The sequence below is a fragment of the Rattus norvegicus genome, chromosome 4 (assembly GCF_036323735.1).
Source record: "Rattus norvegicus strain BN/NHsdMcwi chromosome 4, GRCr8, whole genome shotgun sequence".
Classification (NCBI taxonomy): Eukaryota; Metazoa; Chordata; class Mammalia; order Rodentia; family Muridae; genus Rattus; species Rattus norvegicus.
This window is the reverse complement of record NC_086022.1, coordinates 41,085,456-41,113,282: the sequence shown is the minus strand read 5'-3', so window position 1 is coordinate 41,113,282 and position 27,827 is coordinate 41,085,456. Positions and strand designations below refer to the sequence as shown.

Sequence of the window (27,827 nt, the reverse complement as noted above, 5' to 3'; positions counted from 1 at the left end):
CCTATGAACACACACCACTGTGAAATTTTTATCAAAACTTAGTAACTAGTAAATTTTTAAAATTCAAAAACTAAGTATTATATGAGGCAATGCCCTGAAAACTATAATAGGATAAAAAAATTTACTGATTAATTTTACTTAGTTTCTATTTCTAATAAGTACTTGAAAACATTTTAATTGCAGCAATACAATAACATACTTAATTTGTCAAAATTAATGATTAAAATGTAAATTTTCAAAAGAAGTCATTGACCAAGAAAAGGACTGTGATGTAACACAATATACTTTATTAAACAAAACAAATGTTGATATAAGAAAAGCATTATTGTACCAGTAGCACATTATAATAAAAAGGACGAACCTTAATCATAAACAAAATATAAATTTAGCATATGAAGAGCGTGTCTTTAAATAAAAACTAAATGAGATGATTAAAGAAGTATATTTAAAGTATTTAGTAAATATTGTTCACATTAGACTACAGGGAATCCTAAAATTTATAGTTTAGTGAAACGAAACAAAGCCCATTTCTAGTGTAAAACACAATCTGACCAATCAAGTACCGATTAAGTACAACTTCCTACATTCTACATTAAGATTTGATACAAACACAAATGACAGAGAAGTTCTCTACGATATTCTGTAAGTTGATTTAGGAAAATGTAGAGACTAAATAAGCACAGCTCTATTTTTATTAAAATACTTACTTAGTGTTACAGCACACTAGAGAAGAAGAGAAGATGATTGATCTTCCTATGTGCTATGATCCACACAAGCAATAACCTAGGTATTGAGTGACTGCTGACAAAGTGGAAATAAGCAAATATATCTGACTCAATATTTTCTCTATGCCTAAAGGCAAACTAGTCAAGGTGCTGGAACAATGGTTCTCAACTTGGGGGTCTGTGACCCCTTTGGAGGATTGAATGATCCTTTTATAGGATTTGCCTAAGACCACAGAAAACATACATATTTACATTATAATTCATAACTGTAACAAAATTAAAGTTACGAAAGACCGACAAAAATAATTTTGATTGGTTCTTACTGCAATGAGCTAAAGTGTATGAAAGGGTCACAACCTTAGGAAGACTGAGAACCATTGCTCTAAAGGGTTTCTTTAGCTTTCTTAATTTCCAACAACAATAAGGTTATTTGTGGCATACACTAAGTAATTCCTTTAAAAGAAACCTAGCTGCCAAGTAAATAATATGATATAATATGATATAAGTGAGTGCACCTCCTAAGCAAACAGTTTATGGCCACATGACAAATTGGCCTTTAAAAATAACCAGAATCTGAGGCTCAGACTTTAAAAGGGGTGTGCTGTTTTACGGTTACATTGGTGTTGATAACTGTAGGTATTCTATTACCTTAATGGAGCACAATAGTGAGTATTCCCTAAACAATGCTGAGTAAAGTAGCTGTGTCTGAAACTACAGAACACTGCAGTTTTCATTTAGAAACATGAGCATCTAGAGAACTGATTGGCTGGATCTTCTGACTTCCTCTTCGATTAGTCTTGACTAATAACACTGCTTAAATAAAACCTTACTAGCTAGCCATTTAAATACAATTGCAGCAACTAACTGTCATAAGTTATTACAGTGAACACTGACCAGTCATTTCAATTTAATGTACATTCTAAACAAGTGGAATATATACTGAGGCCCTTAACATTTTTTAAACGATATGAACTGTTAATGGTATAATACCTATAAGTAAAATATGTTAATTTTTGTAAAATGTAGCAATTTTAGTGCAAGTCACCACTTACATAAACATTTCCTATACAAATTAATTAGAAACTCGTTTTAAGTCATATATCACAGATATCAGAGCAAGGTGGAGCACAGAAAGCTATTTCGTTAATTCTACTGAGTATTTCTCTCACAGACAACAGTGAATGAGTGGGTGGTGGGAGTCTAAAATCAGTATTACAGGTGAATACTGATAAAGTGAAACACGATTTGGGAAAAGCCAAATCCAAGCCCGCCTAAAGAGTGGCATCAACTCATTATCTACACCTGCAACAGCCAGGTTGCAACTTCAAAAGTGAAATAAGAAAACAAAACAAAACAAAAAAACCAACAAAACCCAGAACATCAAACAAGGCAATACACAATAAGGTCAAATATCTCGTCACAGCTTGAGAGAATGATTAGACATTTCCATACCTGAAACACGTCTGCTTTATTCTCTAATAAACTGATCTCCATCTGCTCATGCCCTTGGAACGTTTTTAGCACTACAACCTGCTGTGTTCAAGCTCCATGTAACTTTGTATTTTCCTGTTCACAATTAACTAATTATACTCCAATCAATAGTGTAGATCTTGATTTCACAATGTAAATCAGATAAATGAGATAATGGCTAGGAGGTCAACCTCATTCTATTTACCAAGCCCAGCATGAACATTCAATTTCATTACATCCTATGTACCTGAACAGCAGTCAATCTTACTGACAGGCTTACAGAGCACCTTGCAGTGATCGCTACAGGAAAGAAACCTACATTTTTCTCCTATAAAGAACCTCTTATAAATCCCAACTCCGTTCACATTCCTTATAAATATATAAATTTACAAAGTGGTGACTCAGGCAGATATAGATAAATTCTGCCTTCATATGTTTTGTCATGTCTGTACGTGTTTTGAGGAAGTCTCTTAAACAAGTTTCAATAGTCAAAAATAATTTCAGAAAACGGAAAATGTTTCAGAAAATGTTAATATTCTAATAATCTGCTGCAGATTCCTTCTGAATCAAAACAGATTTTGGTGACATATTTCCATATTGTGCGTGAAGTAAAACATACTTACGAGGGGTTTTGTATGTGTTTGTATGTGCATGTATGTGTTTAAAGTTTGTAAATCTGAGTGCTTAAAAAAGTATTTCACTATTGCCTAAATGGGAAAGTAACTTAACAAATGTGAACATTATTTTTCAGAAATCTATTTTTATGCCACATATGGTTTCAGATACACATTCAAGAAACACAAGATGTGGGCTGGAGAGATGGCTCAGCCGTTAAAGGCTAGGCTCACAACCAAAAATATAAGAAACACAAGATGTGGTGATACATAACTGATGCATAAATATCTAAATTAAATTCGATACAAGCTAAGGCTAAATATTGTTTTTATATCATTCATAACTATTTTTAATGAAAGAATTATGACATTTTGGACAAGCAATGTTTTTCTTCAGTGAAATAAATGTTTAATTTAAAGTCTTTTCAATTAAGAAAGTTGTATGTTATGTGTTTCAGAAGATACTACTTTTCTACAAACCTCTTTATACAAAGGGCCCCTAAAAGGCATTAAACCAACACTCATTAATCAGCACTGAATAAATCAGATTATTTTAAACAAATAACTGTATATGAATTCTTCTCAAAGTAATGTCTTTGACCAGCTAAATTAACATTATTTGAAACCTGTTACAAACTCAGATTTTGAGTTTCATCATAGACCCACAATTAGAAACTCCAGAAAGGTATGAGAGTACATTTGGTGGAGCTGGAGAATAAGATGAGCCCAACTGAGTCTCAAAAAATTCTTCTTGTGACTCTGATCTATTACTACTCTATCAGCCATTTTGAATTTCAGAGGCATTTAATCTCCCTCCCAATATTATGTAAGTGTTGGGGAGGTAATTATGTTTTAGGAGAGGTAATAGCATGTGTGTGCGTGCATGCATGCGTGCATGCGTACGCATGTGTTGGTCTGCCACACGGCTTTAGAAACCCTCCACTACATTTTTTGACATAGGGTCTGTCATTGGCCTATTTGCCAAATCTGTAGGGTGGCTGATCAGTCAATCACAGAGATCCTTTGGTCTTTGTTTTGCCTCAGTAGGATTATAAGCCAGCCTTTCACGTGGGTAGGCACTGATGCTAATATGGCACCTCACCAATTAAGCACTCTCCCTTAAAATATCATCCCTTTCCTGACATTTTAGTATTTCTCCTGCTTCCTATCCTGCACCAAATAAATGTCAAATACCTGGGCTGTCATTCTCTTACATATATTTATGAGATATTAATTACTTAGAAATGTTTTCTCAGATAAACATTAATTTTCCCTTTGAACAGTAAAAGACCAATAATAGACAAAAGTTAATTTTGTACTTCATTTAGGAGATTATTAAAGAAAGGCTGTTCTGAGTGTGACTTTAAAGACTATATCATGTAGGAACTGTGAAGTTTATACCTGTAACATGTGACAAACATGTAACATGGGTCTTTTACTAGCACTAAAGACTGAATGAAGAATGACAATTACACTGTCCCAGTCATAACCACTGTGAAGAGTTTTGAGTCAACACTGCGAGTACAGCTATGCTACCTATGATTTCTCAGAACCAAAACAAAAACCCATCAGAGAGAACAAGAAACCATAAATTAAGAAAATATCCATTAATGTTTTCTTACCTTATGCTAAAGACAACTGGACTACAGTATAGTTCATTTGAAAAATGGTAAGCATCCACTGTCAGTTTTTCTTAATTTTGCTGGAGTTTCCCATCTTTTCCATAAATTAAGTAATATCAACTGTTTCTCTCTTAAGACTCAGAGAAAGCATACTGCTTTTCCTAAGGATTATGAGTATTTTTTCAGTGCAATAAATTCAATAAATTACTAGTATCCTTATACATTATTTCATACATATTTAATTTTACTAAACATTTTATCCAATCATATGGTTCCTATAACTACTAGATCACTAGAAACACCGGCTTTACAATTACACTTGCATTTACTATCTAAGGCATTCTCTATTCTAATCCTAAAGTTTAAACTATTCCAAATGCCCTTATACCTGAAAAGGTCCAAAGCCATATGATAAACAATGGAATTTCAAGAGACAATTTGACAATTTACATGGATATGTGCATTCCAATTTCATCAGTCTCTTCTAAATCAGTTCAAGATTAAGTGGTGCAATATTCAAAGTATTTCTGCCGTTGACTTAAAACTGGATCGGTAAAGCGTGAGGATCAAAGGTAAGCTCTGAGCCTCTGGGAAGACACAGGGCTGGTGAAGATCTTTCAGCGGGCGGGCGGCACACTCAACAAGCTCTGTGTGTCCCGCATTTCACAGCTTCACATTTGAGTTCAAAAGTAAAATTAAATGGAACACAGCAAGTTCATAGTAAATAAAACAATAAGGAATAGAGTTGGGTATTTCTGAGAAGTTACCTAAACACTAGTACAGATACTATGTTCATTCTTGACTTTAAATTCTAGTTATAAAATGTCCGTGCTTATATCAAGTGCTTCCACAGGACTCAGAGTTGTAGTCTTCACCAGTCTTTCCCTTTTGCGGAATATACAGATAGAAATAGCATTAAATATGAGCCTAGAGCTGCTCTTGTGTGTGAATACATGTAGCAAATGAGGTGGTACAGACTTACAGATCAGTGGAAAGCATTCTCCTTTTTACAAATAACAGAGAGATATTCATTCAGTAACAGGGGAGCACAGAGCAGGTAAAGTCCTACTGCTCCCTGTAGTTTTCAGTCCAAATACTGTATCGTCTTTTGCCAAAGAAACAAGAGGAAAGACATTTACCCACTAAAATAATTCTGACAAGACATTACTCACTCTTGTTTTTAATAATGCATACACCAAGTGTTTCTGAATATTGAAAGGGGGAAGGAGGAAGGGAAAAAGAGAGAGAGAAGAAAAATAGAAAAAGGGAAAAATCCACACAGGCAAATTAACTGCCTTGTCTACCCATATAATAAACCAATCAATTACATTCTATGCAAACTTGACAAGCAAAAGCACTTTTGCAGTGATAAGCTTATGGGAAGGACAAGACAGCTGGTCTCCTTTAGTTTATATGCTCTATTGAGAGTTTTATCCGCATTTTTAAAATCACACTTATAAAAGAGGTTTCCGGGATTGCCTCCGAGGATGAGCTGTGGCAGAGTTGGGTCTCATGAAGGGTATCTACACAGTAAAGTGATAAGAAAAGAGCATTAACATTTAAAGATCATAGCAGCTCTGAACTATGTCTTATTGAAACATACTAATAATACCACAGTAGACTCAAATAACAAAGAGATAGAAATCCTCACCCTAAATGCCATGATCTTGGGCAGGTTCTCACTGACTACAAGTGATTATTTTATTTTTTGAACACCGAGTTGCCTCATCTTGTATTATTGGTAATAGTTTGATTGTCAAAATCAATCTATTCTATGAAAGAAGAGCTTAAATATAAAGGAAAATGTATGTTATCAAGTACTATTTTGAAAAATAGTGTGTGCTGCTTTTGTTACCAAGAGTGGCAATTTTACAATACTCAAGGAGACAGACAACTGTGTCTCATCTTTACACTTGGCTTCCTCTGAAAAGGACTGAATTAGAAATGCATGGGTAATAGTGTTTGCAAACTTTGTGCCTTGATTTTGGTAGGAGAAATCTTAAGGGCTTAGAGATTAGAAAATAACATTTATTCTTTGACTACGTAGAAACAAAATTTACCATTTCTTTCACATATTTAGAGCTATATAAATGACACAAACCTGTTAGTCACATCATAAAAATGTTTATTTTTTAAATTTAACTACTAGAAAGATGTGTTTAATGCTTCTAAGTTCCACTGAGAAAAAGAAAGTGAAAAGAGGCACACAGAGAAATAAAGCAGTACTGAGGAAAGCTACCACGCCAAACTCGACCACAGACCCGGAAAACAAACAAAACTCTTCCCAGGAAAGAATATACTGTGAAACAATGCTAAGAGAAAGGCTGTACTTATCAACGTATGAGGAGCAACAGCAAGAGCTGAACTCATCACAAATTGCGAATCCTGTGCTGCATTCTCTCAGTAGTGTAGGCCATGAGTGGAGAGCTTTGAGCAACTGTGAATCTGAATGCGTACTCTGTCTGAATATTAAGCCATACTGGTAACACATATTCTAGAGGAAGTAAGCATTTATAATGTAAGTATATTTTACTTGTAGTTATGTGCAATGCAATGGAGAGTAACAAAAAACTGAAAAGAATTTTATAATTACTTATGACAGTTCTTTGAAAATACATGCATAACATATCATGGAAATCCACTTTAAACTTCAATTAAATCCAAGTTGGTCTTTAACTGTGGTAAAACCAAAAGTCACTTCTCATATTCCCTTTCACACTAACTTTGATCTAATATTTTAATCTCTCTAGATGCTAGAATAAGCAGCATGACTTATCTTTAGCTCTAACATGTCAAGATAAAAGCCTGAAGAATTTTAAATCAAAAATTATGTTTTAAACTAGCATTTACCCCATTTGTATCTAGTAAGTTTCCTTTGGAATTAATATAGAAAATAATATTTTCACGGAGTTCCACCACCAGATAAATGAGAAACTATAAATGGGTCCTACATCTTGCACTAGTTGTAGTGGTCTAAGAAGTAGCTGCAGTGTTTGAGTGCCGTGTGTGTGAGTCACTTATGTTAAATCCATACAGGCCAGTGATTAGGTAGTATGCGTAATCATGGGCTTGATACTTAAGATGGCTTACATTCAGTATCCACTTCCATCACACTCTTAGTGTGTGGTCTTAGGCAAATAATTCTCTATTTCCTCACAGACTGGAAATAAAATTAGTTTCTGATTTCTATCTCTAGTTCAGAGATGGTTGCTGTGGGGATTAAAAGAAATCAATATGGAAAGCACCAAACACATGACAGGAACACAGTGAGTGGGAAGTAGAATGAAAGCTAGCAGGCCTGTCAAACACTACAAAACTGTTCTGTGGAAGAGAAGTCTTAATACATGACAATTCACACAGGAACTTTAAACATATACTTAGATAAATTAAATTTCACATTGCTTACTGCTCCTATAGCACAGATTACTCCTATCCAAAAGAAGATATGCACATCTTACAGGTCTCATAAAAACTGAGAGACATAGCACATGTAGAGAGCTGAGTACAGAACCAAGAATCTAATTTAACAATTATTATAATTCCCAGTTCAAAGACACTTAGAAGTAACATTCCTTTGTGCCCAAGTTAAAAGACAGCATTTTCTAGATACCACAATTCACCAAACCCAAATATGTGCCTAATCCTACTGTTAAATTCCCTTTAGCTCTACCTCACTAAAATGATGTATTTTATGCATTAAAAACCACAAAGCCAATATAATTTTAAACTCCTGCTACACAAATAACAGACAAAATACTATGCTCATTTAGAACACAGGAAATAAATAAAATCAAGAAAACAATGGTTTGGGGTTCTAATGACAAATTGGATTAAATTTGTTTCAGGGTTTTAAGAACTGAAAATTCTAAAAGAAAACATGACAGACACCTTGGAGAGAAAGTGTCCATTTCTGACTAAATCTCTTCTATACAAAAAGAGATTTGATTATCCCTCTGTAATACAAGTTTGTTCTTTGTTACTTCAAGTTAATGCAAGTCCTAAATGAATGGTCAGACTATACACTTCCAGATTACTTTCTGAATTAGATGTTTTTTTTTTAGAATCTCTAAATTTAAAAAATGATGAAAAAATGACAAGTAAACTGGATTGTGAAAGTAGAAGGCAATCCACTTTACCAGTAACAGAACTCATTAGAGATTCCATCCTGAATGCTTGAATACATATCTCTCTGAATGCGTGCCTGTCTATATGTGTGTGTGCAAGAATATGGATAGGTGAGTGTGCAAATGTGTGTGGAAGCTACAGTCTGAAATTGGGTGTCTTCCTCCATTACTCTCCAACTCATCATAATTGTTATTTCTTTTCTTCAGATGGGAGTCTCTCACTATACCTGTTGTTCACTGATTGGTATCAGCGCGCTGGCCAGTAAACGCCATGGATCCTCCTGTTTCTGCCTTCAGGTGCTGGGATTACAGTAATGCCCTGCCATACCCCCCTTGTATATGGGAGCTAAGGTCTGGAACTCAAGTCTTCATTTTGAAGTTCCTTACATAAGAAGTAGTGTATGGACAAGTCACTCTCTAGCCCTAGTGAGAAGCATTCTTGCTTCATGAACAATATAAACATTGATGAATGTAATAAATTATCTTGTCTAAGTTAACACTATAAATATACTAAAATGGAAAGTAAGTTTAAAATTTAAAATTAATTCTTTTCAGTAGAAATGTGAATAAAACAAACATTTAACGGTTAAATATACTTGAAACCAAGATTTATCCTACTTACAATTTAATACCCCAGAAACAATATATTTAACTATGGAAATTGAATATGTAAACCATAAATAGGCTCCTGTGACTTTTAAATATCTTCTTTCAGTCATTTATGCAATTATAATGAATTAATTATAATTAATGATAACATAAAATATGAATCACACAAATTTACTTCAAGGTGTAGCTTTAATCTAAAAATTATAGAGTAATTATTAAAATGATAAGAGTACATGATAAGATTAAGTCACACCATAAAAATTAAATGTGATGGGCTGGTTTAGTCTTTCTACATGTCTAACAACATCCCTAAATGAACTTGATTAGAAAAAATAGGTTCATTTTAATAAAAATTAGGGAAAAGTCATGGTAAGTGAGCATTTTTTAACCCCCAAATTTTCAAAAGCCTTAACAGAAACAATGCTATATCTAGCCATTACTCCTTGGAAAACTGAATATCCCTTTCCTAATCTTTTCTGAGGAATTAGAGAAAGGACTGAAAGAGCAGAAGGGGCTTGCAACCCCATAAGAACAACAATGCCAACCAAAAACAGCTTCCAGGGACTAAACCACTACCCAAAGACTATATATGAATTGATCCATGGCTCCAGCTGCATATGTAGCACTGGATGGCCTTGTTGGGCACCAATAGAAGCAGAAGCCTGTGATCCTGCCAAGGTTGGACCCCCAGTGTAGGGAATTGTGGGGGAGATAAGGGGGAGTGGATGGGGAAGGGAACACCCTTATAGAAGGGGAGGGGAGCCTTGCACACAGGGACTCAGAAATAGGGGCAGACCCTTCTGGTTGCTGCCCTCACGGAGAGCTGAATTCCAGCCCCAAGGAGTGACTTCAGGCCCAAGATCAGAGGTAAGACCAACTCTGCCACTCCAAGTGACCTGCCTGGTGGAATCAGAACACACAAACCACAAGAACAGCTGAAAGCCAGTGGACAGGAATGACTACACGCCTGAAAGAACAACACTCTGTGCCCATAACTGGCTGAAAGAACACAGGAAAACAGGTCTACAGCACTCCTGACACACAGGCCTACAGGACAGTCAAACCACTGTCAGAAATAGCAGAACAAGATAACACCAGAAACAACCTGATGGCTAGAGGCAAGCGAAGGAATCCAAGCAACAGAAACCATGACTACATGGAATCAACAGAGCCCATTTCTCCCACCAAAGCAAACACTGAATATCCAAACACACCAGAAAAGCAAGATCTAGATTTAAAATCACATTTGATCATGACGAGGAAGGACTTCAAAAAAGACATAAAAAACTCCCTTAGAGAAATGCAGGAAAACACAAATATACAAGCAGAAGCCTATAGAGAGGAAATGCAAAAATCCCTCAAAGAATTACAGGACAACACAATCAAACAGGAGAAGGAATTATAAATGGAAATAGAAGCAATAAAGAAAGCACAAAGCAAAACAACCCTGGATATAGAAAACCAAAAGAAGAGACAAGGAGCCAAAGATACAAGCATCACGAACAGAATGCAAGAGATAGAAGAGAGAATCTCAGGAGCAGAAGATTCCATAGAAATCATTGACTCAACTGTCAAAGTTAATGTAAAACGGAAAAAGCTACTGGTCCAAAATATACAGGAAATCCAGGACTCAATGAGAAGATCAAACCTAAGGATAATAGGTATAGAAGAGAGTGAAGACCCCCAACTCAAAGGACCAGTAAATACCTTCAACAAAATCATAGAAGAAAACTTCCCTAACCTAAAGAAAGAGATGCCCATAAACATACAAGAAGCCCAGAGAACTCCAAATAGACTGGACCACAAAACTCCTATAAATGATAAACACTTTCAGCAAAGTAGAAAGATATAAAATTAACTCACAAAGATCGGTAGCCCTCCTGTGTATAAATTGCAAATGGACTGAGAGAGAAATCAAGAAAACAACACATTTCACAATAGCCTCCAATACATCAAACTATCTTGTGGTAATGCTAGCCAAGCAAGGTAATCAGAGGCACATAGCCTTCATCCTACCACACAGACAGTTGCTCAACCATGTTCACTGCTGCTCTATTCAAAATAGCTGACATCGGAAAGAACTTAGATGTCCCCGAAAAGAAGAATGAATAAAGATAATGTACATCTACACAATGGAGTGTTATTCAGCCATTTAAAAAATTATAGCATGAAGTTGTAGGTAAGAAGAACTAGAAAAAAGAATCATCACCTGTAGAAAACAGAATGTGATATGTATTCACTTACATGTGGCTATTAGCTGTTTGTTAATCAATTAATGATTGTCAAGCTACATAATCCACAAAACCACAGAGGTTAGGTATAGAGTAGGGACTAAAGGGTTTGGGGTTGGAGGACAGATCTCCCTAGGAAAGGGAAATACAACAGTTAGTTATGACTGGATCATGAGTGGGTGGAAGGGAGGATCAGGCATGTACTGGGATGATAAAGGAGGACAAGGGAGGGGTAATATAGGGACAGAGGGAGAAAATTAAGGTGCACTAAACAGGTTGTATGGAAACAGTTTTCTAAATTATATATGTATATGAAGGCTATCTAAATGAAACTGCCAATTAATGGAGGAGATAATGTCACCTAATGAAGATTCCAGTATTAAGACTGGGTTACATCTAATTGAGCTCTTGGCCAAAGGAGTCCCATGGTAACCCTCAGGCAACCTACACTGTTAGTCAGACTATAGTTTCTCAAAAAAATTCAAGACATGTACTACTTACTGTCAAGGCAAAATACTATGAATAAAATAGATAGCAAGTTACCAACTCCCAAACTGGCTAAAGTAGTGTAAAGATTTGGGTTGTACTGCATTTTGTGCAGTAAGTATTAAAATCCATGTTCTAGAGGACCCTTAAAAGAACCACCAACAGAAACTGACAAGAAATGTCCACACTTTTACATTACTACTGACCACTTTATCATCAGCAACTACCATCAAATGTATTTTCACCTATCATCCAAAGTCTTTTTAACATTATGGATGCTCAAAGTTACTACTTTGATGAAAAAAAGGAACTGATTTTTTTCCCAGTGTGCATGGGTATTTTATGAAGTACATGCTTTGAGTTTGGGGCAGAACAGAGCAACTTTGCTGCGTTCTAAGAGCTCTAATTGTTCAATTCATCTATTAACACATGACAGACTGATAAGTGAATCTTTACTTATTACATTTTTAGATTCACACAGCCACTTTTAAATGATTCAGTCTGTGCTTTCTACAAAACAGTATGCTAAACCACAGGCAGCCCCTGCCTTTATTGTTTCCAGAAAATTAACCTATGATTTCAGTAATGCATTATCTCTACTTAAAACAGTACCTTTTTATTTACACAAATTTGCTACTATATTTAATTTTATCCTAAATTTGCTACATATTTAATTTTATCCTTGACGACTATATCCAGTTATTTAACCCATTTTTTTAATTGTAGCCATAATTTAGTTCTTTGGTGAAAGAAAAAAAAAGATTTGCAAAAATATTTAAAATGTAATGACCAAGTTTTTTCTTTCTTAAATACTGTTTTCATATTTTTAAAATTCTTAAACGTTTTATCTTAAAAATATGATAAATCAAAAGAGGTGTCAAAGGAGTGATTATTAATTCATAACTATACTATTGAAATTGTAGCCTAAGATCTTCGTGTGACATTGTTAGTGCATTCATTGTGTGTGTTTATCATTTTAAATGCTATGTTATCAATGAAGTGATAGATAACAAGTGTTACCTAGTCCCATAAGTTGCAACCAGTTGAGCTTTCTGGTAACTAACAAAAACCATATGAAAGCAATTCTTTTTTTTTTTTCCATATCCTAAATTTTTTTTTTTATTAACTTGAGTATTTCTTATATACATTTCGAGTGTTATTCCCTTTCCCGGTTTCCGGGCAAACATCCCCCTCCCCCCTCCCCTTCCTTATGGGTGTTCCCCTCCCAACCCTCCCCCCATTGCCGCCCTCCCCCCATAGACTATTTCACTGGGGGTTCAGTCTTAGCAGGACCCAGGGCTTCCCCTTCCACTGGTGCTCTTACTAGGATATTCATTGCTACCTATGGGGTCAGAAAAGCAATTCTTTAAGTATATTCTCTACAAAGTCCATTGAATGGAAGAGATCTCCTTTAAATGAAATTGTTAGGGTGTCTCTAGAATTGCTCAGTGAGTAAGAACAACACACCTGACAAAAAACATAGGCCTATTGATGGAATCAATAGGATCCAGTCAAATTCCAGTGAGATTACAATCAACTCACTTTCATTTTATTGACCAAAACTTTTCATACTTACTGTTCTCTTTTATTTGTTTTATTGCTGTGTTAATTATTAAAGAATGGCAAAATTGGCTGGTCGTATCAAGGACCTTGTATCATGATCTGCAAGTATACATGCATCCTTTTAATCGTGAAACAAATTTGATGTAGAGCACTGAGCACAATGAGTGAATTTTTAAAAAATCATTTTTGGAAGGTTTTATTCATTAAAATTATATTTTCACTATCCTTTCAAAACTTTACGTTTTCCCTAGTTTGGATATAGATTCTAATCTGTGTCATAGTCTTTAAAAATACTAAAAATATTTCAGTATTCAGTCATCAAATTAAGTAGAAAGTATACAAAAGCCCTGAAAATTCAGTGGATCATACAGTGACTCTGAGAAAAGTTTTCATATAAAACAAGGAAGGTGGCATTTGAATTGGATCTCAAAGAAGCTAAGTATGTTTTCGAGGTACAATAAGGAAGATAGGCTTTTTCAAGCAGAAGGTGTGTGTAAAGACAAAGGACCAGACTGCTGGGTTCACGTGTCTATAGATTTGGAGGCATATTTCCCATAAGGGACAAGATATATATTAAAACCAAGATGGCATACAAATAGTGATTTAGGAAGATCCATACACAGGTCACCTAAAGCTGTGAGTACCTGAAACTAAAAACAAAAGACAGAAGACAGACTGAAGCCAGGTTTGGAGGGTCTAGTAGGCTCAGTTGTAAAGTGTAACTCACCTTGCAAGAGCTGGGGAGTCCATGTACACATTTAAGTACAATAAAAGCAAGAACATGTCTTAGAAAGTCAACTGCATTAAAAGTTCATCTAAAGGTTATTACAACAATCCAGGAGACTTATGGAATGTATCATATACTTCCTCATTATAATCCTGGAAATGAAACCTATAATCCTCCATTTACAAGTAAAACCCAAAACATGTGGCCAGCTCAATGTCACATGCAGTCAGTGCTGGACAAAGATCTGACACTAAACACTTTGGGATTTGTATTTTGTTCTACAGGTGCTGCCACTCATATGTTTGGCTACTAATACAACGAGTTAAAACAAGACAAAAACTACCTGTGAAGCCTGTAAGAAACAAGTATTCAGGAAGACAACACCAATAATAAATGAAGAAATAAAGACAAGTATCTTTGTACTTAGAAAAAAGGGAAATTACACATAGCAATTTATATTTCTACAATGGAGATAATTTTCAAATTTCTAATCAATAAATAAATATATATCCAACACAATGAAAAACCAAAATGCTATAGAAAAAAATAAAAAGTCAGCAAGTAGGTTTTCCATGTTTTGAAATTAGTGTCCATGCACTCAGGTTAATTAAAGTCTAAATTAAAAAAGCTATCTTTAAATCAACAAAACATGATTTATATTCTAGTAAGGAAGAATGTGATATCATAATATATAATACAAAGTATTGTACATGACAATGCCTTAGCATATCTTTAAGTACATGTCACACATGTGAATGTCACATGAAAAGACAGACCGAAACGCTCATGAGGTAAGATATAAGTATACTCACCAGCTACTTTGTAACACATCAGTTTTCCTTTCTAAATACACAGATTTAAATTTCAATTAGTAAAAAGAATCATAAGAAAACAAACTATCATCAACTTAAAAAAGTATTTGCAATGTCTACAAAACTATATACTAAAAGTCATTTTTTTTAATAAAAATTCCCCATAAAAAGGGGAACTTCGTGTAGAAAGAATAGCCAAATAGCATCAGTTGGGAACAGTAACTTTCTGCATTGCAAAGCACAAACTTCCCATCTCTATTCTTTTGATCAACCAAACCGTTAACCTAAGTTCATTTCAATAGAATATTTAATAAACTTTAATCTGGTTTCTTCAGTTTGAGACTACAAAAACAGAAAAAAATGAATTTTTATTACAGGGGACTATTATAAAAGTTATGCCCATATTCACGTTATGGTATATTTTATTACAATAACATCAGCAACAACGAAGACAACTACTACTACTGATTAGTTTAGAGATGGACTTTAGTTTCAGAATCACAGAAGCTGGGTAACTGGGCATCAAATTGTACATCTGCAGTGCCAACAACTAAGGAGTTGAACCTGAGCTACATGAAACCACATCTTAACAACAAAAAAGAGAATAATAAGAATAAATATGACTGAGATACATCACATACATGTATAAAGATATCATAATAGTCATGAGACCATTATTATATATAAATATATAACCAAAATATCAAAAATTAAAAAAACTGATTTAGCTGCATTTACTGAAAAAAATTTTATATGTAATTAGGTTTGAAACAAGTAGAAATGTCAGGCTAAATCCTATAATTGTAATGATATGGATAAAAAAGATGGTGAAAGGACATCAGATTAAATATTTTAGTCCCCTTAAAATCTACAAGCTATGTTCCAAAGTCTTCAGTGGATGCCTGAGATTGAAGTAGCATTGAAGTCTACATAAATTATATTTGTTTCTACTTGTCTTGCCGTAGTCGTGAAAGATATTAGCAGAATGAATTATTTTCTATGTGTATACTGATTTAGTATCATTCACTCTTTTCCTTTAGAGTCATGAACAACAACAACAAAAAGGGTCACATGAACCATCCACACTGTAATATTGTAAAAGTCAATCTAATAACTGACAATTACTAAGTAGTAGGACTAGAGAAATGGCTCAGTGGTTAGGAACGCTGACTGTTCACTCAGAAGTCCCGAGTTCGATTCCCAGCAACTACATGGTGGCTCACAACCATCTGTAATGAGATCTGATGCCCTCTTCTGGTATGTACAGCTACAGTGTACTCAAATACATAAAATAAAAAAAATCTTTTTTAAAGATTATTAAGTGGTAGTAAAGACAGTATGTGGATGCACTGAAGAAAGAGAGGACTCACATTCTGAGCAAGACCACAGAAGCTTTTACTACCCAACTCAGAAAGACATGGAGCTGAAAACAGAACAGGAGAGATAGCTCAAGAGTGTAGAAGCACTTGCCCACAGGCCTGGAAAACTGACCGTGTGGTGGAAGAAACCTGACAGCAGACTTGTCCTTTGACCTCTCCATGCACTCTGTGGCAACTGCCCCTCACACAGTCAGACTATGTGCATGCTAGACACTACACCAACTGAGCTACATCTTAGCTCTAACTGGTTATTTAAAATATTTGAATAAATGTACCATAATGTGAAAATATGCATAACTGACTGTAATTCATTTCTTATTTACATTTTAAAAGTGTCATTATGAAAATAAGAAACTCGATGAATTATTCTTTTTACTTAAAAATATGAGACTACAATTAACTATAGGTAACTGCAGATAAGAGACTACTGTAGACTAAAGTAGTTTATTTCTTCAAAGGAAAAGATTTTGTGAAATAATGTGCTCTTCTGGTCTGCTTCCCACCCCCTCCCCATTCCCCATTCCCAACCTGGGCCAGATCACCTGGTCAGATACTCTGCCAAACTCTGTCTGCCTCCTAGGAGATCAACAGTAACCAGGGAAATGGGAGGTCCTCAGTAATCAGGGACACAGGAGACCTGCTCTAAACCAGAACACAGAGCTCTACCTGCCTCCAACTAGGCAAGCTCTAGTCAGGGACACCAGGCCAATTAACAGCAGAGATAACCAGATGTCAAGAGGCAAGAACAAAAATCATAAGTGACAGAACGCAATATATTTTGGCACCATTAGAACCCAGTTCTCCCACCACAGCATGTCCTGGATATCCTAACATACCCAGAAACCAAGATAATGACCTAAAATCCCATCTCATGAAGATGATAGAGGCCTTTAAGAAGGATGCAAATAACTCCCTTAAAGAAATATGGGAAAACAAAGGCAAACAGGTAGTGAAAGAAACAAATAAATATCCCTTAAAGAAATACAGGAAAATACAATCAAGCAGGTGAAGGAATTGAACAAAATGGTACAATTCTAGACATTCTAATATCCAACAAATAAAGCTTTAAAAAGAAAAGTAATCCAATGCATTCTATCAGATCATGGCAGACTCAGACTGGACTTCAATATCAACAAAAAACCCAGAAAGTTCACATATTCATAGCAACTGAACAACTCTCTGCTCAATGATAACTTGGTCAGGGAAGAAATAAATAACAAAACAAAGGACTTTATAGAATTCAATGAAAATGAAAACACGCAGTAGCCAAACTTATGGGACAAAATGACAGCAGTGTTAAGAGAAAAATTCAGAGCACTAAGTGCCTAAGAAATTGAAAAGGTCCCACACAAGAAACTTAACAGCACACCTGAAAGATCTAGAACAGAAAGAAACAAATACACACTGGAGGAGTAGAAGGCAGGAAATAGTCAAACTCAGGGCTGAAATCAACAAGTTAGAAACAAAGAGTTAATACAAAGTTAATACAAAGAATTAACAAAATCAACAGCTGGTTCTTTGAGAAAACCAAAGAGATAAACCCTTAGCCAAACTAAAGGGCACAGAGGTGACTTTCAGCCAGATTCAGACAAGACAGACATCAGAGATTACAACAACCATTGGGTGGCCTTCTTAAGGCCAAACAATTGCCCCATTTTCCCTCCCCCCCCAAAAGATATCTCAACTTTCATGTACAGCTTGAGCTTGAAGAAGTAACTGAGTCTTCACCCTGGTTCTTTAAACTTTGGGAGGCTTGTGGTGGTTATTCTAAGGCTGTCTTTCTAGAGAATTTAGAAATGGCCATAATTTAACAGAGGAATTAGCTCAAATTGACTGTACAGCCATAATCTTATTTAGTAGAAATCCTTATATTTGTTACTAAGCTGAACGTATAATCTTTTACATTGGTACAGGATTTATTTGATACAAGTTTAAGATCTTTGGTATGAATTTCTTATTGATTTAAAATCAAGATTAATACTGTTACTCTGATACAACACATTTAAGTATATAAAGCTTATACCCAGTCCTTTAATCTGAGATGATTAAACACAGAAATTAAGAGTCAGATAGCAAATTCATGGCTTTAAGTTTACTGTTAGGGTGTTTTCAAAATATTTTTATTAGAAATAGCTGAGAGTAGTTAACAGACAACAGTCCAGATCACTTTACACAGTTTTCAAAAACATCAGAAATCCACAAAATGTGATTTACTGTTACTCGCTTGTTGAGACGTAGCCACGCCTAACAGCTCCCCATCTGTGAACACAAAGCAGCAGCTGAGCATCTGTACTTCAGGGGAGGTGCGCTGTGGCTGGCTGGCCACTGGGCAGAAACTGCCTATTCCATCCACAGACAAATACTATCCAGAAGGACACACTTACAGAACAGTCCACTGATAATCTCTGCTCAGTCAGAATAATCGGTCCTTCAAAATTCTGTTACAGAAGTCTCCCAGATCATACTGGGCCAGAGGCTGAGAACTGATTCTCGCATATGTTGCTAACAGGGGACTGAACTGGTAGACAGTTAATCTCTTCAACTTATCTCAGTCCAGGAAGTCATGTTAGGCTTCCTATACTTTCAGATAATATTGGTCGTTCTCAGACTTCTGATGGGATTAGAAATTAGTTGTAGTCTCATGGAGCATCAAGGCTATTTAACATTGAGAGAAATAAGAGAGGAAAAGGAAAAAGAACCAAGATGGAGGCAGAGAAGGATGAGCCAGACCCGTGTGGCCTTAAATGGCCATGAGTAGTTATGAATATTTCTTAAGGGATGGGTTTTTATAGTCAATTTATCTTATCTAGGTGAGAAGTTTATATCTTTATCAGTTGGTTGTGAGTTTAGTGTGGACAGATTGTGGATTGAGAATTTAACATATACAGCTGATTGCTAAATTACAACTTGTTGAATCATGATTTTAATAGGTTATTGGGAATTTATACCATAACTATTAGGGGAAAGATGCTGGGAATGTAAACAGAGCAGCAGGGGAGAGTTACAAGAGGGTAGCCACCACTGGGACTAGAGTGGGGCACAGAGCTGTGGGGTACCAGCCAATATCGGGACTTTTAGAGTCCTGATTTTACTGGGTTGCTGGAACAAGAGAGTTGCAGGCTGGCCATCCAGGAAAGGGCAGCTAACAATGGGTGCAGAGAGACCCCTGGGGCTGGAGGACAGCTAGAGATAATGTGGCATGGTGCACTAACCTGCTGCCGCTGAGATGAAAATACCCTGCAGATGCCATGTGGCCCTACGGTGCCTGCACAAGCAGGAGATAAGATTCCATTTTTTAATAATTACCGCAACACTTCTGAGAGAATTACCAGCTCTGTCCTTAATCTGTGTTTGAAAGCAATAGTGAAAAAGACAGCATGGTATTGGTATAGAAAAAGAAAGCTCAATCAATGGAATAGAACTGAAGAGACAGAAATAAACTCACACATCTATGGATCCTTGATCTTTGACAAAGAAACCAAAAAGTATCTTCAATAAATGGTGCTGGTCCAACTGGTGGTCTGTATGTAGAAGAATGAAAATAGATCCATATTTTTCACCTTGCACAAAGCTCAAGTCTACGAGGATCATGGACCTCTACATAAAACCAGATACTCTGAATCTAATAGAAGAGAAAGTAGGAAAGAGCCTTGAACTCATTGGCAGAGGGGAAAATTTCCTGATCACAACACCTATGACTCATGATCTAGAATCAACAATTGATAAATGGGACCTCATGAACTAAAAAGTTTCTATAGGGCAAAGGACACTGTCAATGGGACAAATTGGCAACCTACAGATTGGAAAAAAGTTTTCACCAACACTACATATGATAGAAGTCTAATATCCAAAATACATAAAGGATTTAAGAAGTTAAGCTCCAAAAAACCAAACAACCCTATTAAAAAATGGGGTATAGAGTTAAACAAAGAATTTTCAGCTGAGGAATATCGAATGGCTGAGAAGTACCTAAAAAAAATGCCCATCATCCTTAGTCAGCAGAGAAACACAAATCAAAACAATCCTGAGGTTCCACCTCACATCCAAAAAGAATGGCTAAGATCAAAAATTCAGGTGACAACAGCACATGCTGATGAGGATGTGGAGAAAGAGCAACACTCCTCCATAGCTGGTGGGATTGCAAACTGATATAACCACTATTGAAATCAATCTGGAGATTCCTCAGTATATTGGAAATAATTCTACTGAAGACCCAGCTATACCCAAAGTATGCCCCACCTTACCATAAGGAAATATGATCCACTATGCTCACAGCAGTCTGATCTGTAATAGCCAGAAGCTGGAAACAACCCTGATGTCCCTCAACCAAATAATGGATACAGAAAATGTGGTTCATTTACACAATGGAATACTACTTAGCTATTAAAAACGAGGACATCATGAATGTTGCAGGCGAATGGATGGAACTAGAAAATATCATCCTGAGTGAGGAAAGTCAGACTCCAAAGAACATCCATGGTATGTACTAAGTGTTAAGTGATTATTAGCCAAAAATACAGAATACCTAGGATACAATCCATAGTCTGCAAGGAGTTTAACAAGCAGAAAGCCCCAAGTGAGAATGCTTCATTCCCACTTAGAAGGGAGAAGAAAATAATCATGGGAGGCAGAGAAACCTGGGTGGGAGAGAGAAGAGGAAGGAGAAAAGAGAAATAGGATCAGGTGTTATGGGAGGGGGGACAGGTGAAAAGCCCAGATGGCCACAGAATGAATGGAAATAAGCAGACTGGGGTAGGCGATTCGAGGTGGAGGGACCCCAGAGAAAGTATCGGAGACCCAGGAGGTGAGAGTCTCTCAGAACTCAATGGGGGTGTCCTTTGCCAAAATGACCAACACTGGGGAATGGAACTTGAAGTGTACACCTTCAGTAGATACACAGGGGCTCAAGTGGAGGGACTGGATTATTAACCCAAAGTTAAAATTTCCAACCCTGAATTTTTCCTGTCTGAAAGAACTCTAGGGATAAAAATGGAGAAGAAATTGATGGAAAGGTGGTCCAATGACAGCCCAACTTGGAAACCATCTCATGGTAGGGCACCAAGACCTGACACTGTTACTGATGCTATGATGTGCTTACAGACTGGAGCTGTCCTATGAGAGGCCCTACCAGCAGTTGACTGAAACAGATGCAGATACTTAACCCAACCATTAAACTGAAGTCTCAGACTCCCATGGTGGAATGATAGAAGAATCGAAGAACCTGAAGGGGAGAGCAACCACATAGGAAGACCAGCAGTCTCAACTAACCCAGAACCCAGGAGATTCCCAGACACTGGGCCACCAACCAGAAGCATACACAGGATGGTCTGAGGCCCCTGGCACATATACAGCAAAGAACTGCCTGGTCTTGCCTTATCCGGAGAAGATGAGCTTAATCCAGGAGTGACTTGAGGCCCCAAGAAAGGGGAAGGCCTGGTAGGTTGGGGCTGGGGGGGTTTGGGGGGGTTTCAACTTGAAGGGGGGTGAAATCAACGTGGAGGCAGGCAAGGGGGAGGAGGAATGGGATGAGGAACTGGGGGGTGGGGGCAATGACTGGAAAGTTAATAAAGTAATTAAAAAAGTAATGTTTAAAATCAAACAAAGAAGTTGATATGTTTTAACACATTAAGCGAATAATTAACTTTAAAAAATAAAAAAAACCTTATAATGGTTTAGAAAACCAATGATCCAGTAGGCAAAATACTTACTGTGTAAAATTGAGGATATGTATTCAAAATGCCAGCACCAAGTAAACTGAGGATTTGTGTTCAAATTCCCAGCACCCAGTAAGTCAGACTAAGTGAGTATCTGTATCCAGCACTAGAAAGAGAGAGGAATATCTCCAAAGCTTGCTGCATCCATGAATTCCAGATTCAGTGCAATTCAGTGTGGACTTAAAACTCAAGCACAAAGCGGTTGGTTACAGCCACAATGCTGGCCAGAATTACATCAGTAGGCATATCTTGCCAGACTAGTCATTTCTGTAGGTCACTTATTACCTTGGTAGCAAGAATACCCTTCAAGAGGCTACCCATGCTCCAAAAGATCGTTCTCTCTCTCTCTCTCTCTCTCTCTCTCTCTCTCTCTCTCTCTCTCTCTCTCTCTCTCTCTTTCAAACACTCTTGCCTTCTAATGATTTCCCATATACCTAGTCAGAGTCCTTCTCTTCTTCTGAAATGTCTTACTCCATTCTTTCCTGACTGAAAATTACCCAATCCTTTTATAACCTGTCCAGTTTTTATTTTATTTTATCAATTATTTCTATAATTAATTGCTGAGGTAACTATGTCATTAAAACACGCACGCACACACACACACACAAACCCCAGAATCCACTTATAACACAGAATTTCGCATTGTGTTGAGTTTAGGCTGTCTCACTTTATTTTTAAACAGAAATGTTCAATTCTTCAAAACTGAAGGAGTGAAATGATTTAGACCAAAGAAGGGATCCTAATAGTTGGTTGGAACTGCTATGTGATTTAAAAAGAAACCCAAGAATAGAAACTGAGCCAGGGGAAACTGAGTATATTGTATCCTATCTGAAACATTTTTTTTTTAATCTCTTGTCCCTCCAGGTATTTGTGACATAAGAAACACAACACAAAGGAAGGAACATTCAGGAAGGCTCAGGAATGCTCTGATGAATGTGAAAAGGAAAAAAATATATCTTAGAATGCAAATTTTCCATAAACAAATCAAAAGTGAGCCATGAAAGAACATGGAATAGAAATCCAAGATCTCATTGTGCTAAACTAGGGCACACAAAATAAGGCAGGATGCACTCATTTCATCATCATGATGATGATGATGATGATGATGATGATTATTATTAAATTTACTTAGTGTACTGGCTAGTTACATCTTGACACAAGCTATAGTTCTGTTAAAAGAAAACTATTTTATCAATAGGGATGTGTCTTCATAAAAATTGGGCTGCAGGTAAGCCTGAAGGGCATTTTCTTAGCGATTGATCTTGGGAGGGCCTAGTCTGTGGTAGGGGCATCCCAGAGTTGGTAGTCTTGAGTTCTGTAAGAAAGCAGGCTGATCAATCCAGGGGCAGCAAGCCAATCAGAGCACTCCCCCATGGTCTGTGCAACAGCTCATGATTCCAGATTCCTTCCCCGTTCTAATTCTTGCCTTCACTGTTCTTGATAAACAGTTATATAGAACTGTGATGAAACAAACCCTTTTCTCTCCAAATTCTGTTTGCTTATAGTGTTTCATCACAGCAATAGTAACCCTAAGATAAATTGGTACCACATTTATGAGGTGTTACAGTGACAGATCTGTGAATGTTGCTTTGGGGAAGATTTTGGAAGGACTTTGGTATTTTGGACTAGAAGTGTTAAGAGCATTCGGCTATATGAGCTTAGAAGATAGTTTTGAGAGCAATGCTGACTAAAGACTCCTGATTGTGAAGTTTTAAAAAAACTTTTTTGAGAGTCCTTTAAAGACTACCAGGTATGTTGCTATTTAGAGTAGAGAATATGTGGTTTGGTTAGCTGGGGCAGAATGCTTAACAAGAGACTAGTACCACTAAAGTAAAACATTTGCTTTGCTAGGATAATGGATATCGGCCAGCTAGAGCTAAGAAATTAGATCAGCATCAGTGAGTTTAAATCTTCTGGGAAGTGTTTCCTAAGAGCACAGAGGAACTGTGTTCCAGAGTTAGCCACGGTTGTACCTTGTGTTGGCAGCCAGACTTAGTAGTATAAAGTCACTCAGGTTATGGTTTTGAAGGCATCAGATATCATGGGGGGGCAGTGGAGGCCTGGCACTCATAGTCCGGTATAGGTGATTGGTAAAGGTGCAGCCTCAGTAGCCTCAGTAGCCGTTGAAGCTCCAGGACGGAAGGGGCCAATAAAGAAGAGCTGAGGCCTGTCACCATGAGCAGAGTACAGGATAGGCTACTGGTTAAGTGCAGTCCAGTTGTAGCAGAAGACACAGTGTTTTGGAGATCCCAGTACCATGAGATGACCAACAAAAACAATGGACTGGAGCTGGGCCTAGAAGACAAACCATGTGTGCTGCAGAAGGCAGACCCTGAGAAATGACCACAGCCCTCTACAGGAGCTCAGACGGTTTGGTGGACCAGGCACACTGGGTACTGGGTTATCTGCAGCTGGGGTGGACCAGGCACACTGGGTACTGGGTTATCTGCAGCTGGGGTGGACCAGGCACACTGGGTACTGGGTTATCTGCAGCTGGGGTGGACCAGGCACACTGGGTACTGGGTTATCTGCAGCTGGGATTTGACTTTACTTTGTTCAGATTATGACTGATTCTTCTCTCGACATAAAAAACAATATTTATTTACTTTATAGGAGTTTACAATTGAGAGACATAGGATTTTAAAAGACTTCAGATTTTAGAAGAGAGTGTATATTTTAAAGAGACTGATTTGGGTTTGATTTTTAAGACTGTGGAACTTTTCAAGTTCGTAAAATGTTTTACACTGTAATGTCAATATAAATGTCTGATCTTGGGGATAACAAAGAAAGGAAAGATTGTGCTTTAACAGTGAGAAATTTGTGTGTGAAGCTAAAACTAAGTCGGTTGTGCCAGTTAGTTTTATGTCAACTTGACACAGCTACACTCATGTTAGAGAGAACTCTATTTTCCTAACTGAGAAAATGCCTCCTTAAGATCGGGCGCCTGCAAGGCTGTATGGCATTTCTTTAGTCAGTCACTGATTGCGGGAGGGGAGGGCTCAGTCCACTGTGGGTAAGACCACCAATGGGTTAGTGGTTCTGGGTTCTATAAGAAAGCAGGCTGATCAAGCCAGGGAGACAAAGCCAATCAAAGCACCCCACGTGACCTTTGCATCAGCTCATGCTTCCTAATTCCTGCCTTGCTATGTGTTCCTGTCCTTACTGCTTTTGATAATGAACTATAATATGGAACTGTGAGCAAAAGGAAACCTTTCCTCTTCAGATTGCTTTTGGTCATGGTACTTCCTCATAGTCATGATAACCCTAACAGTCTGCCACAAAACATTCTGGGATTCACTTGTATCCTCAGTTTTCTAGTGTGTTTTCCCCCCCACTTATCAAATAGCCAATCAATAATCAGATGTGTCTTCCTCAATCACTCTACCACCCCCCCACACACACATCCTTTTTTTAAGACAAGGTCTGAGTACACTTGGAGCTCACTGATTTGGCTAACCTGGATGCCCAGCATTCTCCCAGGATTCTCCTGTCCAGCACATAATTACACGTACAGACTATTATGCTCAGCTTTTTTATGTGGGTTCAAAGATCACATTTAAGTTTACAGACTTGAGCAGCAAGCCCTTCACTAACTGAAAAATCTCAGCCCCCAGAACTGCTTTTTGTGGTTGTTTTTGGCGGTTCTGACTATGTCACACTGACTAGCCTGGAGCTCCTTTTATAGAGCCTAGAAGTCAGAGGTCCACCTGGCTCTGCTTTCCAAATGTTGAGATTAATCCCATGTGCCTTTATTCCCAGCCCCAAAATGGCATTTTTGAGCCAAATCTTCTATCAAGTATTCTTTGTAAACACTGAAATAGGTGATTAAATAAGAGGACGGAAATTAATGTACATAATAATTTTCTAACTCTTCCCCTAATTCTAGGCTTTTGTATTGGTCACAAATATTTTTCAATACTGTTAAAAAGTACGATGAAGAATATTCTTATATACAAGTTGAGATAACTAGAGACAATCATATTAAAGGATCTAAGGTGTCAGAGAAAGATAAATATTTTCTTTCATATGTAGATGCTAAATAGTATGCACACACAAAATCACACACACACATATATATGTATGTACGTATGTATATGTATGTATGTATAGTATGTATAGTATGTGTATATGACATAAAAGCAGAAATGGAAAACTAGATGGGGCACCAACTCTCAAGCCCTGTGTCATGAACATGGTTGGGCTGAACCACCCTTTCACAGGGATCACATGCCAGATACTCTGAACATCAACCCAGGAGTCAATAAAGGTCACCTTAGCCAACATGCCTAAACATGGTACCTGAAGAGGTCACCTTCTGTCACCAGACAGGAGCCCCATTGGGGATAAGGATAAGGACAATAACCACACACACTTTTGACCCTAAATTTGCCCTGTCTAAAAGAAATGGAGGGACAAAGAAGGAGCAGAGACTGAAGGAATGGTCAACCAATAACTGGCCCAACTTGAGACCTGTTCCATGGGCAAGCACTAATCTCTGACACCAGTAATGATACTGTTATGCTTGCAGACAGGAGCCTAGCATGGGTGTCCACTGAGAGGCTCTACCCAGCAGCTGACTGAGGCATATTCACAGCGAAACACTGGAGGTAAGGTCAGTCGCTCCTATGGAAAAGCTGGCAGAAAGGATTGAAGGCTCTGAATGGAACAGGAATTCCACAGGAAGCCAACAGAGTCAACTAACATGGACCCCTAGGAGCTGTCAGAGACTGAAGACCAATCAAACGGCATACACGGGCTAGAACAAGGCCCCCAGTTCATATGTAACAGATATATGTAGCTCAGTCACCATGTGGGTACCCATATGTGGATCTGTCTCCTTGTAGGTCGCTAAAGCTTTAGCCTGACTCTGGTATCTGTTCCCTGCCAGAGCTGCCTTGCTGGCCTCAGTGGGAGAGAATGTACCTAATCTGCAGAGACTGGATGTGCCAGGGTGGGGAATACTGATTATCACCCCCATCAGTGGAGGGAGAATGGGAGCAGACTAAGGGAGGACTAGGGGGGGGGGGAGTGGTGGCATATGAGATGTAAATAAATTTTAAAAAGCATTCATAGCAATATCAAAATTACAGTTATGAAGTAGCAACAAAAATAATTTTTTGGTTGGGGGTTGCCACAACATGAGGAACTATACTGAAGGCTCACAGCATTAGGAAGGTTGAGAACCACTGTCTAAGGAAACAAAGGAACAAGGGAAAGGAGGGAGCAAGGGGGATATAAACTTAGATGGCAATGTCCTATGTAACACAGTGCCATGCACATGAAACACAATCAATAAAAATAAATCTGGGCTAACCTCTGGATATGCATCTAGAAAGATCCTCACAAATACCACTTCTTTAACAGTCTCACCTCACAATGAATGTCTTTGATTTTTATTGCTAGGCTTATGTCCAGAAAACTAAGAGTTAATTAATTGCTTAATACTATGATATAGGTAATTTTTAACTTGTCTGGTTTTCTAGAGTAATGAATTTCCTGAAAGTGTGTGTGGCACCTCTGGGCCACTGCCTTCGTTCAGAGACCACCAGTTTTCTGCAGTGTCCTGGGCAGTAATTTCACCACTGCTGCAGCACCATTACTTCAAGGAAGAGCTAGTTAATAATTGGTTGTTTAATAAAGAAAAAGAATAGAGATTGTATGGCTGTTTAGAAAATGTGTATGTACCCCAAATTCAAAGCTTTTTATTTGATGGCCGATACACTTGTTCAGCACCCTAACCCTAACCGTAAC

The 27,827-nt window shown here is 37.3% G+C and overlaps 1 protein-coding gene and 1 long non-coding RNA gene across 13 annotated transcripts in view; one reads left to right on the top strand and one right to left on the bottom strand.

The window, feature by feature from the left end:
• The window catches only part of Phf14 (PHD finger protein 14), a 186,147-nt gene that overhangs the window by 48,761 nt on the left and 109,559 nt on the right, over positions 1 to 27,827 (bottom strand). For 2 of the 11 annotated variants that reach the window (XM_063286474.1, XM_063286473.1), the window contains exon 17: positions 266 to 5,954. The exons of the other annotated variants lie outside the window; for them this stretch is intronic. In XM_063286474.1, coding sequence (XP_063142544.1) covers positions 5,942 to 5,954 — 13 coding nt within the window. In that variant the 3' untranslated portion in view covers positions 266 to 5,941. Of the gene's footprint in view, positions 1 to 265; positions 5,955 to 27,827 lie in introns of those variants that run through there. 11 annotated transcript variants of the gene reach the window in all.
• LOC120102235 (uncharacterized) lies at positions 6,104 to 27,735 on the top strand. Of its 2 annotated transcripts, none has more exons than XR_005503457.2 (3): positions 6,104 to 23,304; positions 26,605 to 26,683; positions 27,560 to 27,735. It is a non-coding gene; the product is annotated as an uncharacterized LOC120102235 (long non-coding RNA). The 2 variants fall into 2 exon arrangements; XR_005503456.2 differs by having other exon boundaries at positions 6,112 to 23,826.